Source organism: Bufo gargarizans, chromosome 5, assembly GCF_014858855.1.
Source record: "Bufo gargarizans isolate SCDJY-AF-19 chromosome 5, ASM1485885v1, whole genome shotgun sequence".
NCBI lineage: Eukaryota > Metazoa > Chordata > Amphibia > Anura > Bufonidae > Bufo > Bufo gargarizans.
The window spans coordinates 78,833,019-78,848,072 of record NC_058084.1 but is presented as its reverse complement, the minus strand read 5'-3'; the positions used below and the strand labels follow the sequence as shown (position 1 = coordinate 78,848,072).

Below are 15,054 nucleotides of genomic sequence, written 5' to 3'. Positions count from 1 at the left end.
TGGGTAATGTTATAGGGGATGTGATGTGTAATGTTATAGGCGGCTGTACAGCTTGACCCAAAAACAAACAAAAGCCCACCGAAACACAGAGGGGGGAAGCTGAAGGTAAGGCACCAACTAAAATAATGCCCATGGAAGTGTGTCACCATGTGGCAAGGCTAAACGCTCTGCCATTCTCAGGGATAGCCTGGAGCAGAATCTCCACACATCATGTGCTACTCACCACTATGACAAGTACACAAGTCATACAGACAAAAGGCTTGTGCGCATGCGCGGAGTAGCTCGTGCTCTTGCCTACGAGGTGATTGCATCACATGGCAGAGGGATCCTTCTAACTGTCCACATCTGTATGCCGTGGGCGGGGTAATGCCGGTGGGCGTGCCCTAACGATCCCGCCCTTCGTATTCAGAGAAACAGTGATTTGGTCCTGCAGCCCCGCCCATCAGCCAATCAGGTACGTCCTGGAGGCGGAGCTTTGCGTGACGTCGTCCCACAGTCGCAGAGCTTTGGATTTTTGGAAGCCGCTAGTAGGACACGAAATCTGCTCCCGTGTTGTTGTGCACGGCGCTGCGCGATGTACCGGAGCCGGGCGCCCCGGAGCTCGGACAGGCTGCGGAACTGAGCGGCAGGATGCCGGGCTCGGCGCTGCAGTTCCTCGCCTCTCATGGGCGCCAGACCCTGGGCCGCTGGATGCACGGCCGGGAGGACAGTGTGCTCACCTGCTCCGAGCTGGGAGAAGATGAGCGGCCGCTGATGCACGCTCCCCCGCCGCACGAGGGCGCCTCTGCCGGCGGGGGGGATCCGTGGGGCTGCCCGGGGGCGTGCTGGTGCCGGAGCCTGGTGCTGCTGTGCGCGGTGGGCGCCGTGTGCTGCTTCTCCCTGGCGCTGGCCCGCCACTACCTGAAGGACCTGCTGGTGTGGGTGGAGAGCCTGGACAGCGTGGTCGGGGTGCTGCTCTTCATCGTCGGCTTCATCCTCGTCTCCCTGCCCTGCGTCTGGGGCTACATCGTCCTCAACGTGGCCGCCGGCTACCTGTACGGCCTGGTGCTGGGGATCGGGCTGGTCATCGTCGGGGTGCTGATCGGCACCTTCATCGCCCACCTCGTCTGCAAGAAGCTGCTCACCCACTGGGTGCTGGCGAAGATCGAGAGCAGCCAGAGGCTGGGAGCCGTCATCAGGGTGGTGGAGGGGGGCAGCGGGCTCAAGGTGGTGGCCCTGGCCAGGCTCACCCCCATTCCTTTCGGCCTCCAGAATGCTGTCTTCTCGGTAAGTGCACCCACCTACCTGTGTTCGGTTAAATTGAGATGGTGGAACTACAACTCCCAGCGTGGTATGTGATAGTGCTGTCAGGTGACATCTAGGTGGAGCGGTCATCTCCAGCTGTGGGCCCTGCAGACTGTAACTCCCATCATGCTGGAGGGCCCCTGATGGGAGATCACATCTGGAATATTACTTTTTGCCGCTGCTCCAGGGGTCTGTGGTCACAGGGTCTCCATCTGCCCTGTGATCAGGACGTGTCCTCAGATCTCTGTATGTCACCGACGCGTGTAGACGGCGGTACGGTCCGGCATACGTGTCGGTGACATATACAGTAGCTTTCAGTCACTGACAGGCTATGGCCATATGTTTTAGATGCTGACCTGATGCAACCCCCCCCCCCCCCCCCCATACACATGCATGCTCTGATCAATTGAGGATCCATGTGTTCTAATCTCCGGTGGCAGAAAAAGGATCAGGCATGCTGTAATCTAACAGCCCCATCCTTATCTGCATCTCTGCTGTCGCGGTAGTCGGGAGGCCCCCGTGTGTGTTACGTGGCCGTGCACGTGGAAGAACTGGTTTTACTGACAGCTGTCTCTCCCTATTGCTCCGTACACATGCACGTGTAGTGAATGGGGAGAATCCAGTACCGGACACCTCTGATAGCCGCTTATCTCCCCAAGAGCAGAAGGATCAGGCGTCGAAATCCAGCATGTCCGATCCCGATCGCCTATTGGGCCGCACCGCCATTTATCTGATGTGGGGTCTTGTAATCGCAGACAACCCCCATCCTCCATAAGGCAGAGGGAAGAGCCTGACACATCCATCGTACAACGTTCTGATCTACTTTATCAGTGTTTCACCATTGACAAAATCTCTGCTTGGTGTCAGTGACTGGAAAGCTTCCTGCTTGCATCCAGAGGCTGGATCCCGTACAAGCCTAGTACTTCCCATATTGCTGTGAGGAGCAGAGGGCCAGGAGGGGTTTTGCTGGGTTTCACTCACGGCAAGAATTTTGGGGAGATTTATCCAACTGGTGTAAAGTAGAACTGGCTTAGTGGCCCCTAGCAACCAATCAGATTCCACCTTTCGTTTTCCAAAGGAGCTGTGAAGAATGAAAGGTGGCATCTGATTGGTTGCTAGGGGCCACTAAGCCAGTTCTACTTTACACCAGTTTGATAAATGACCCCAGAATGTAGTAGAAAGTAGCACAGCTTTAAGTGGCATGAAAGCACGGTGACACTCTGCTGGTCAGGTTCTATTCAAATCCAGCAAGAAGGCTGGATTCGTCTGTGACTGATTAGCTGCTGATTTTCACGTATAGCACCAGCAAAATAGATGAGAAATGTATATCTGATGGTCAGAGCCCCACCTTCATGATGCTGGCCCCCTCTTCTAAACGGGTTTTCTGATTTGCTCACGCCCCGACAAAAAAACACAGGGGACCTGGAAAGTATACAAAATAAAGAGAACCTGATTCACCTATTCGGTGCCGCCCCGTTCTCTCCAGCAAAGGCTCAGGAACACATTAAGGCTAGGTCTACACAATGACATTTGTCGCGCGACAGCGCACAACTACACGGCAACATTTGTAGTGCAACATTTTGTTGCACCAATGTTGCGCAACAATTTCTATAATGGCAGTCTATGGTGTCGCACTGCAACATTCAACATGCTGCGACTGTTGCGTCGCAGCATGTTGCAGTGTGACACCATAGACTGCCGTTATAGAAATTGTCGTCGTGTAGACCTAGCCTAAGGCCCCATGCACACAGCCGTGTTTCACAGCCGTGTGCGGGCCGTGGAACCGCGGCCTGAATCCCTCCTGAGATCAGGAGCGCACGGCGTCACTGGTTGCTATGACGCCGTGCGCTCCCTGCTGCCGCTGCAATACAGTAATACACTGGTATGATCTATACCAGTGTATTACTGTACTGTGCCGGCAGCAGGGGGCGCACGGCGTCATAGCAACCAGTGACGCCGTGCGCTCCTGATCTCAGGAGGGATTCAGGCCGCGGTTCCACGGCCCGCACACGGCTGTGAAACACGGCTGCAGTGCTGCACATGATCACAGGTAGGAGGTCACATTTGCAGTCCATCGGGAAGGAGCGGGGGACAGGAGCACTGCCACTAAAAATAAATGGCTTTTAGCAGGTGGTTGGGTTTTTCCCCCCCTTAATTTTAAACACTTTCTATATATATATATATATATATAATATATATATATTTTTTTATTATTATTACTCTTTCAGTTTAAGTGGTTTAAAGGGAACCTGTCACCAGGATTTTGTGTATAGAACTGAGGACATGGGTTGCTAGATGGCCGCTAGCACATCCGCAATATCCAGTCCCCATAGCTCTGTGTGCTTTGATTGAGTTAAAAAAAACGATTTGATACATATGTAAATTAACCTGAGACGAGTCCTGTCCCTGACTCATCTCACGTACTGGACTCTTCTCAGGTTAATTTGCATATGTATCAAATTGTTTTTTTTTTTTACACAATAAAAGCACCCAGAGCTATAGGGACTGGGTATTGCAGATGTGCTAGCGGCGATCTAGCAACCCATGTCCTCAGCTCTATACCCAAAATCCAGGTGACAGGTTCCCTTTAAGACTAGGCCATCAGTATCGCGGTCCTAGAAACCCCCTTTATCGCTGCTTTCCCTGATGAGGCATTTGCCCCGATACGGGGATCTAAGTTCCTGGACCCATGTTCTCTGTTCATACTTGTCACCTGTCAAGAAGATACATTTCCGCTGAGTTTTCCGTTAGGCCAGGTTCACATGCAGCAGATTTCTTGCAGATCTGCCTACGCTTGAGTAGTCGTTCCTGCCGTCGGTGCGTGGGTTTCAGTCACAGAAAGTTTGGCTACAAATCTGCCGCATGTGACTGGTGACATGGGCGATGATCACTTTGCCTGACGTTTCTTCTGCTTAGTTTTCTGCTCCTCTCTGTTCCCGTCCTTCCCCCGCTTTATCTTCCATGTCCAGGACTGGTGTGGAGATCCTCGGGTGTCTGCTCTGACAGCGGTAAAGACTTGGAGGAGATGGTTACTTTACGTTCCAGGCATCTGGAGGAACCTCGGGCAGCAGACCCGGGAAGGCAGATGTTTGCAGAAGATCAGTCGAGCGTTGTGATAGAGACCACATTCACATCTCTGTTCGGAGATCCGGCCCAGAACAGCTACTTCCCCACCGGATCCCCGCTGACTGCAGTGAGGTCCCGGGATGATCCGGCTGATTTCCGGCATAAATGCTGGGTTTTGACCGGACAAAAACCATTGTGTGCAACGGTTTTTGTCCGGCTGACGTTTATCTCAGTAATCGACTGAATCACCCCCTGACCTCATTGCAGTTTGTGGGGATCTGGTGGTGAAGTAGAGGATGCGGCAGGCTGCTCTGTGCGTTTTTTCTTTTCCGGCATAGAGTTCCGTCCTAGGGGCTCAATTCCGGAAGAATCCTGACCAGTTTTATCCTAATGCATTCTGAATGGAGAGCAATCCGTTCAGGATGCATCAGGATGTCTTCAGTTCAGTCTTTTTGACTGTTCAGGATAGAGATAATTCCGCTACGGTTTTATCTCCGGACAAAAAAAAACTGAACACTTGCCTGAATGCCGGATTCGGCATTTTTCTTTTTAATTTTATAGGAATGTATTCGTGCCGGATCTGGCATCCAAAATCCTGGAATGCCACATCCGTCCGTCCTGCGCAGACCGAAAAATCATCATTTCTGGCAGGCAGATCCTGCTGTGTATACAGTGACCTGCTTCTCAGAAACGGATGACATACGGAAACATTTTCAGAAACAACGGATCCGCAAAAAACGGACCGAAAATCGGGATATAGGAAAATACTGACGTGTGAATGTAGCCTAAAACTGAGCCCGCAAAGTGAAGGAGAGTGGACTGCGCAAGTGCTGTCGCCCTGCATTGACATGTATGGGAGTCCCATAGAAATGAATGGAAAGCGCACCGTGCAAGCACACCACCGTTCACTTCTAGCTCTTGGTTATTGTCAGCAGTCCCATAGAAGTGAGAGAAGAGCAGCCGCGCATGCGCAGTCTGCCCTCCCCTCTGTTCTAGAGATAGCTGTGGGACCTGCACTTGTCTGTCATTGGTGACGTATGCTAAAGACCCCCCTTTGGAGTTCTTTTACACATGCCTATGATTACCCAACAACTAGCATGAATAGAGGTGACCACACGTCCGGTGGTGACTCTCCCTCTACTTCTTGGCACGCTTACTCGGCATCCGAACTTCCATAGATGTGCATGGACAGACCCTCCATTTGCGGCTTCATGAGACAGGATTCCCATTCTCGAGACGGGTGCCCGTTGGCAGATCCTGTTGTCCAGGTAGAAATACTCCTTTAACCCTTAGTATAATAATAGTTGTGCAACTTTCTAATACTTTGTTTCAGTTCCTCACCATTTTTTTTTAATTTATTTTTGGCTTTCTGTCAGTGAATGAAAACCCTCTGGCTTATATTCAAAGGCTGCTGACCCTATAGAGGACTAATTCTGTTCTAAGAGGAGGAGTGGATACAGTTGCGTTCAGTGCGGGCAGTGCTCTGTGAGCTAAATACGTCAGCCACAGTCGATCAGAGCTCTCTGGTAGTTTGTTACAGTGTATCAGTCAGCAGTCCAGGCTGTTTGAGCCGTGTCTCCTCTTTCCGATTGTACTTTGCATTCATTCATGGAGGACGTGAAGCGTCAGCGCTGTACAAAGGTTAGAAGACAAGGCTTGTACTCTGGGATGGATAACACGGGAAACCATGGCGACTGTCATGATACATTCCTATGGCATGTGCTCCGTGTGTAGCCAGGTAACACCAGAACGGCCATTATAGAACGTAGGTTTCATCTCCCCGGTAGTCTATCTCTCCGGGTATCTGTAGACAAAATACTGACTATTCTGTGGTTTGAGTATGATGGGGGTAGGGTGCCCAGTTGCCATCATAGTTATCGGCCAATCACTTCTTTGGCTGACATCTCTCTTCCGACTCCCCCCATACACGTGCATGCTCGGGTCGGCCAAGCGCGTATGTGTTGTCAGCAGGGATGGGACATTGAAATTAAAGGAGCTTAACATACACATTAGATTGTCCTACCCCCTGGGACCTCACTGATCGCGAGAGCGGGGGCCTCGTACCCTGTGGAAAAGTGCCCCACTGCTCCATTCATTTCTGTGGGAGATGAGCGCTGTACTCACTTTACGACCAGCCACCCCATCCATATTGGGGGGGGGGGGGGGGAAGGGGGGCTCCACAGGTAAGACCCACACCAATCTGTTAGGTTTTTCTGCCAACCTGTGGATGGTGCATAACTTTCTATAACCGGAATGCCCCTTTAGAATGCATCTGTCAGCATATTTTCTAAGGGCTGTTTCACTCGAGTGGATACCGTGCGCGGATCACAGCCAAGACCCGCTGCGGACGGCAGAGACACGGAGCAGTAACATGACTGATAATGCTCTTTGCCTCTCTGTGACCTTTTTACTACAAAATCACAGTGACCACTTTATCTCGCTGTGAATTTGTAGTAAAACGGCCACAAAGAGTCACGGAGCACTAGCCATCATGTTAATGCTTCTGTCCGCAGCGGGTCTTGGCTGTCATTCACGCAGCGGATGTCACACATGGCATCTGCTCGTGTGAACCAGCCCTAAGGCTCATCTTATTGCACGTGTGGGGACATACTCTCCTCACTGGAGGCAGCAGGACCTGCGCTCTGTGATCATGTGACCTCATGCTGGGAGCGCAGGTCCTGCTGACTCCAGTGAGGAGCTAGCGCCCCTGCATGTGCAAGTGGATGAGGCGAGCATTTGGTTTAATTTAATCACTGAAAGACCCATTATTATTATTTTTTTTTCCCTCCAGCGTACCACTTTTTACCAGCCATTAGACCGGTGCGCTCCTTTCTAAACCACTGTTAAAACTGGTCCCATTATTTCCAGTGGGGTCCGCCTGGACATGAAAGCGGCCAAAAATAGGATATGCTTTATTCTTTGACGGCTACTATTCACTTGCTGTGAAAGTGTTTTTCCAGGATATTTTCATTGATGACCTATCCTCAGGACAGTTCATCGATATCAGATCGGCGGGGGTCCGACACCTGGCATCCCCACCGATCAACTGGTTGAAGAGAAGGCTGGGTGCTGTGCCAGCGCCTGCTGGCGTAATTGCACAAAGCTGCCCAGTTCACTTCTATGGGACGGCACTGTAGTAGACACTTGTATAGGAAGAGCCGTCCCATAGCAGTGAATGGGGGCAGAGCTGCAGTATCCCGCGTGGCCTCTACATGGTAGATGTCCCCTTCTGCTTTTCCATCCCTTCCACTGTTTTGTTCCCAGTGCCGGCGGCTGATTATGGGGGTGCTGGGTGTCAGACCCCCACCAGTCTGATATTGGTGACATATCCTGAGGAAAACCCCTTTCGTGACTGGGTGCAGCCAAAATCAATGCACCTTGTTTATTTCAGAGCTGATTAGCGGAAAGGGCTGTTTGCATATGGATCAGCAGATGCTATAGTACGGTATATGTATCATCTGCTCACTCGCTTGCGGTAGGTGCCTGTTCTGTATTACGTGGTCATTATGGTCTATAATTTGTTTGCTTTCCTGCTATTATTCTGCCTCCTTTGTATGCCGGAGCAATTCTAGTAAAGATGCCGGGCAGACGTATTGACTACTCGCAGCTTTACCATTAGTGTGGTTGATGTGATTTAGCGCGGTTTATTAGCCTTTTGTTCCTTGTTGTACAACTTTCTATTTTTCTCTCTCTCATCTGTAATGAAAAGCGCACGCACTGACCTTTCTTTTATCTGTGCAGTTCTATGGAGCGGCGTGATTTGTGGCTTCTCGGTGTCTGACAAGCTCGTTCCCACTGCAGATCTACAGGTGAAACTCGAAATTAGAATATTGTGCAAAGGTCCATTTATTTCAGAAATGCAAGTTAAAAGAAATTGCATTAATGCAGCTTAAAATAGAATTTTGTGAAAAGGTTCAATGTTCTAGGCACAGTGTCACACTCTAGTCAGCTAATTAGTCCGTACCCCCTGAGCAAAGGGGACCTCAAAATCGAGACTTTGGGGTTTCATAAGCTGTAAGCCATAATCATCCAAATTATAGCAAATATAAAGGCTTGAGATATCTCACTTTGCATGTAATGAGTCTATCGCATATATTAGTTTCACCTTTTAAGTTGCATTACTGAAATAAATTATCTTTGCACAATATTCTAATTTTTCGAGTTTCACCTGTATTCAGTAGTGGCCGCAGATCTGATGTCTGTAAAGGGGGTGGGGAAGAATTAATAAAACATGGCTGCTTCCTTGGGCTGTCTGTGGTATGACGACCGTATACGTTATTGGGATTGCGTTGCAGTACCGGTTACAACCATTGACAAGAGTGGCAGCTATGTTTTCTAACCTCATATAACCCCTTTAAAGTGGTTTTCTGGTCCATTTAGGCCTCATACACACACAACCGTATTTTTAGTCTGTGACTGATGCACACTTTTTGCAGATTGTACATGGACTTATTCTTGTCCGTTTTGCGGCAAAGAATAGGCATTTGTAAAGCCTCATTCACACGTCCCCGTTCGTTTTAATGTGTCTATTCACACATCAGTGATTTAGCACTGTTCGTGGGTCCGTGTTTTCAGCACGGATGCATACTCTTTGAGCACGGTTGCATTTTTTTTTTTTTTTTTTTTTTTTTTTTTACACGTAGGATACCCGCCCGATCAGCTGCAGGGGTCCGACAGTCACTGATAGCTGGACCCCTGCTGTATGTGCCGGCGTTGGTGAAAACACTGATGCCGATGCATTAACCATTGCACGGCTGCATTCGGCGCTGAATGTGGCACGTTCGGTATCCTGACGGGTTCGCTTGTCCATCGGGACCCGTGCTGCTGTGGCAGGGAAGACAGCCCGATGCCTTCCCCTGTAATACACTTACAGCTAATGCATTACAATACAGAAGTATTGTGATGTATTGTAAAGGGGATCAGACCCCCAAAAGTTGAAGTCCCAGAGTGGGACAAAAATAAAAAAAAATGTAAAAAAAATTTGTTTACAAAATGTATTTTTAAAGTTTCAAGTAAAGGGGAGAAAAAAAGTCCTTTTCCCAAAATAAAGTGTAAAAAAAAAAAAAAAAAAAAATAGGGAAAAATGAAAATTAGACATATTGGGTATCGCCGCGTCCGTATTGACTGGATCTATAAAAATATCACATGACCTAACCCCTCAGGTAAACACTAAAAAAAAAATTTTTGTCGCCGTACATCGCTAAAAGTGCAACACCATGCGTTCAAAAAGGCGTATGCCCCCCCAAAAAATGGTACCAATCTAACCGTCACGTTATCCTGCAAAAAATTAGCCCCTACCTAAGACAATTGCCCAAAAAACAAAACAAAACGATGGCACCTGAGAGGTTAATTGCCGGTGATCGCAGCACCCTGTCATAGAGGACAGGTGCCGGGTATGTGATACTGGCACCCACTGTCTACACTTAAATTAATGTGTTAATTATATTCATTGATAGCACAGTGGCCACAGTCCCTCCCTTCCTCCGCAGTACTAAACTCCCACTGGTGGTAGCGGAAAAGTGGGGAGGGAGGGACTGCCTCCTCCACTGTTCTGCTGAGGAGAATGCGGCGCGTGCCATGTTCTCTAACAGATACTAAGCTGTGGAGCAGCGCAGCCTAGTATCGTTAAATAGTAAGGCCCAGTATCGTATCGATCTGGGTCTAAAAGTATTGATTGGGTATCGCAACATCGATACCTGCTGCAACTCTACCGTGAAAACCACAGATGCCATCCGTGTTGCATCCCTGTTTCACGGATCTTTAGGAAGAGATATTTTTTAAATGATTTTTCACACTGACAGATGGATCCTTCACAGATCTATCACTAACCACGGATCTATCTTGCGGATTTGAGCACGGACATGTTAATGAGGCTTAACATAGTGCGGGACCTGCGGAAGGGGAAAGTACGGGATGCGCACAGTTGGTTTTGGCGCTCAAAGCTGCACTGGAATACCTAGGGGGTGATTTATCAAAACCAGTGTAATAGAAAAATGGCTTAGTTGCCCCTAGCAACCAATCATATTCCACCTTACATTTTCCTGAGCAGCTCTGAAAAATGAGGTGGAATCTGATTGGTTGCTATGGGAAACTAAGCCAGTTTTCTTTCCTTTACGCTAGTTTTGATAAATCTCCTGCATAGTCAGGACTGCTGTGCTTATGTAATCGAGAGGACAGCAGTCCTGACAATGTATTTCATTGCAGCTGAAAACCCTGGCAATGGGGGGGGCAGTAGGAAAATAAAAAATGGCGATCTGAACGCCCTATCTGCAGTACTGGTTATCATGTAATACAGCCGATAACAATGCAAGATTGTGGTGACAGATTCCTTGTAAATTAATAATTGTCCATTCAGCAACGATCGTGCTGAACTTATGTACAGGGGAGGGGGCGCACTCTGACACCCCTGCTTTGGGCACCTAGACCTCTTATCCCAGCCTGTTGGTTATAATCCAGAGGGAAGACTGGCATGGCCTGGTTGATGCTGAGGGGCGCAGTCTGTTTGCTCCCTTACTAATCCATGGTACAGAGCAGCTGCCTGCCATCATGCTGTATGCCGGAGACAATGCGCTCCTCCAATCTGAAAGATTATCTTCATGAAAGCGTGAGATTGCCCGTCCCTAGAAAATGGCTTTATTTAAGGCACCACTCCGCATTAAGACTTTCTTTTTATCTTGGAAAGTGTACACTGTAATCTTCTTACCACGATGAGGTGACTTACTCTGAAGTCAGCTTCTATTAGCCGCTTAATCCTCCCAATCCTGGCTTTACATGGTATCACTTTTCAGGATGGCGGTGTAATTACTTCTCCTACAAACTTTTATCTTTCCAGTTACACCAGTATCGAGCCCTGTAAAAGGCTCATCATTGTGATATTACTTCTTTCCCTCCTGACGTTCTGTGCCCGCAGGAAAAGGCTGCGTGAAAAGGTGACTATGGCGGGTTTTACAACCATTGCGCTCTATGGGGATATTCGCGTGGCCGTTTTTTATGGCAAGTGAATAGCGGCCAATCAAAAAATAGGACATGATGGCCTGACTGACATAATTTAAATTAGGACCCTTTTCAACGGCCATGCAGACAGGAGTGCACCCTGGGCATTAAAAACGGTAGAGTAGCTTTCAGGGTTTAAAATAAGTACAATCTGTATACTCGCCTCATCTAGTTGACACTCACTTTACACTGGAAGGGCCTGACGCTCCCAGAAAATAGATGCACACGTGGGCGCAGAATGGCCATGAAAACTGACAGCCAGTCCATTTTAATGGCTTTTTTTTTTTTTTTTTCAGTATCGTGTGCGTGTAGCCTTAAGGGCTCTTGCAGATGAGCGTGTCCTGTACGGAAATCATGCTCCGTTTGTGAGTGTGATCCCCCGTTGGACACCGCTGGTTTAGCAGGAGTGCACGGCATTATACTGATTTAGGCTACTTTTACACTAGCGGCACGGACCTGCTGCTAGTGACCGTGTGCCTTCGGACTGCCGCTCCATCCCCATTGACTATAATAGGGGCTGAGGCGAAGTTCAGGCGAGGCACGGCGAGAGGCTGCCGGAATAAATGTCGGACATGTCGTAGTTTTATTCCGGCAGCCTCTTGCCGTGCGCTGCCTTGCCTCCGCCCCCATTATAGTCAATGGGAACGAAGCGGCAGTCTGGAGGCACACTGTCACTAGTGGCAGGATGGATCCGGCAGGCTGTTTACCCGACGGAACAGCCTGCCGGAGGTCCGTGCCGCTGGTGTGAAAGTAGCCTTGTAGTGCTATGTGTCGCTGCATGACCTTACTTCTACAGAATCATGCTGACAGCGTTATGTCAGTGTAATTTAGTAGATGCAGGTGATGCAGAGACGCACAGCATTATAAATCTGTATGTCCATAACAGGGGATCACACTCGCACATAGAGAATGATTTCCGCACAGGACACTCTCGTCTGCAAGAGCCCCAACGGGGTTTTCTGGAAGTAAAATATTGATGATCTGACCTCAGGATAGGTCATCAATATCTGATCAGTGGGGGTCCAACTCATACCAAGTTCACCAATCAGCTGTTTGAAGAGGCCACAGCGCTGTAGTGAGCACTGCGGCCTCTTCGTTGGCCAGTGATGTCACGGTCATCGGTCACATGTCCTATATGTAGCTCGGTCCCATTCAAGTGAATTTGCCTGGACTGTAATACCAAACACATGCAGTATACAATGTATAGTTGTGGGGAGGCCACAGTGCTCCCCGGAGCACCCAAGCCTCCAGTAACAGCTGATCGTTGGGGTGTCAGGAGTTGGACCCCCACCTATCAGATATTGATGACCTATTGTGAGAATTGGCCATCAGTTTTTTTTTTTTTTTTTCTCCTGGAAAACCCCTTTAAAACTTGTGCATGTGGCAATATTACAGCTCTGGTTATTATCTATCCAGGGCTTTCATCGAGGAGATGCCCTCTACTATGCCTCCGATTTCACACAGAGGCATAGGCGAGTTTTATCTGTTAAATTTATACGAAAAAAATTGTGACCTAATCGTTGAATCTTTAGTGGAAGCCTCTGCTCCACATTGGACCTATCTGGGCCTATCTCAGAGGTGAGACCTGTATCTCTCAGACTTCTATGACGTATCCTGTGGAAATAAATCTCCATTTAGGCAAAACTGGAATAATTTGCACTTGTTTTTGTGGAAAGAATGACTTCTTATTCCAGTTCTCAGTATATAAAACCTAGAGTAGGAGCAGGATCCTGATAAGACCTCTACAGAAGACTAGACTGGTGAACTTGTATATTTCATGAGCCTGTGTCTGGCGGCGACGCAGGACAATCTTGTAAGTGTCAGCCGTCTCCGCTAGTTTCTGTTTGAAATGGAATTTTTACGTGAACTGCCGAATAGAGGAAGGTGCATCCCTTTATTACTGTTTAAACCAACACCAGCCATGGTCGCCGTATGCTTGGCGTGTAGCTCCTGTAACCCCTGAGGCAGGACAAACCTGTTCTACCACAGTTCAGTCAGTAGCTGAGAAATGCTATGTAAGTCAGTGTTTACCTGGCAAGGTTACCTGCTGCTTAATACTTATTGCTATTTCTATTTGCGTTTACTGTCCGTGCCTCTTCACCTAGCTGATCGGCGGGGGAGCTGGAAGTTAGACCGCCACTCATCTGATGTTAAAGGGTTTGTGTCATCACAGACAATGGGGGCATATCTCTAGGATATGCCACCATATCGGAACGGAGCCCCGAAAGTGTTGGAGGGCGCACTGCGCATGCGCAGCAGCCCTCCATTTATTTATGGGGCCACTGAAAATAGCCGAGCTCGGCTATTTCCGTCGGGGCCCATAGAAGTCAATGGGAGCGCTGGCGCGGTGTGCTCCCATTCACTTCTATGGGGAGCGTGCTTGGTGGTGGCCGGATCGGAGTCCTCCAGCCACCATTTCGCAGGGCTTTGTTCCTGATATAGGTGTGGATTCCAGTGGTGGGACCCGCACCTCTAAGACAATGGGGGCATATCCTAGCAATATGCCCCCATTGTCTGTGATGAGACAACCCCTTTTAAAGGGGTTGTCGGGGTTCAGAGCTGAACCTGGACATATCCCCTTCACCAAGGCAGCCCCTTTGAGTGGAGCATTTAGTGCTCTGATGCTCTCCCTTGCCCTGCGCTGAATCGCGCAGGGCAAGGGCTTTTTCAGCAGATCCAATGACATACCGGGTCTCTGTATGGGAATGCTGGGTTGACCCCATTTAAATTACCAGCACTAATGGGTAGGCTTTAGCTCTGACCTAGCCTGTAAAACAGCCTATTGCAGTGCTAAAGCCCGTCCATTAGTGCCGGTGACGTAACCAGGAACACTGCTAGGCGGAAGCCCCCGTCTAGCAGTGTTAAAATAGGAACAAAAAGCCCTTGTCTTGTGAAATAAAAGAAGAAAAAAAGAGAAAGTGTGGGCCTTTTGAGAGGTTTATCCATCGCACAGTATAGTAAGGGAATGTGTCAACTCCCACAGCACATTTGCGTGTTTTCTGTCATCAGAATTGGTGAATTCACTGTCTATAAAGATGAGGGCTTTGTTCACACTAGCATTATGGCTTCCGTGCATTACGTAGCTTATTAACATGATGGGTTTCTGTCAGGGTTGTGGTTTTTGACTATGACATAGCTGTTTGTGCAGTCAAAAATACCAGAACCTTGACTAAAACCTAAAAATACCAGTGTAAACAGAACCCAAGATCGTATCTAATGAATATCAATGCTGTGGAGCTAGCTACCAAACATGGGGGAAAAGCAGAGATGTGAAAACATGAAGGAAATTTCCCCCGACCTCACGAGAGTTTTCTACTTTGGTAGACTTGTTGCTTCATGCTTGCTACAATATTAAGTCTTGCACTATTCATAGGATATGCCATAAATGTCTGATAGGTGTGGGTCCCGTCATATCCTAAGGCCTCTTGCACACGACCACGTGTCCCCTGTGGCCGTATTGCGGCCCACATACGGTGGGTCCGCAATACACGGGACACCGGCCGTGTGCATTCCGCATCACTGATGCGGACCCGTTCACTTGAATGGGTCCCCAAATCCAGAGATGCAGTGCGGAACAGAAGCACTACAAAGTGCTTCTGTGGTGTTGCGTTCTGTGCTTCCGTTCCGCAAAAAGATAGAAGTAGTCCTATCTATTTGCGGAACAGACGAATCGCGGACCCCATTCAAGTGAATGGGGTCGCAATCCGCATG

General features: G+C 48.8%; 1 protein-coding gene across 1 annotated transcript in view; it reads left to right on the top strand.

The window, feature by feature from the left end:
* Positions 1 to 518: 518 nt before the first annotated feature.
* The window catches only part of TMEM64 (transmembrane protein 64), a 31,272-nt gene continuing 16,736 nt past the window's right edge, over positions 519 to 15,054 (top strand). Inside the window, exon 1 of the mRNA XM_044294708.1 lies at positions 519 to 1,266. Within this exon, the coding sequence (XP_044150643.1) occupies positions 631 to 1,266 (636 nt within the window). The 5' untranslated portion in view covers positions 519 to 630. The remainder of the gene's footprint in view (positions 1,267 to 15,054) is intronic.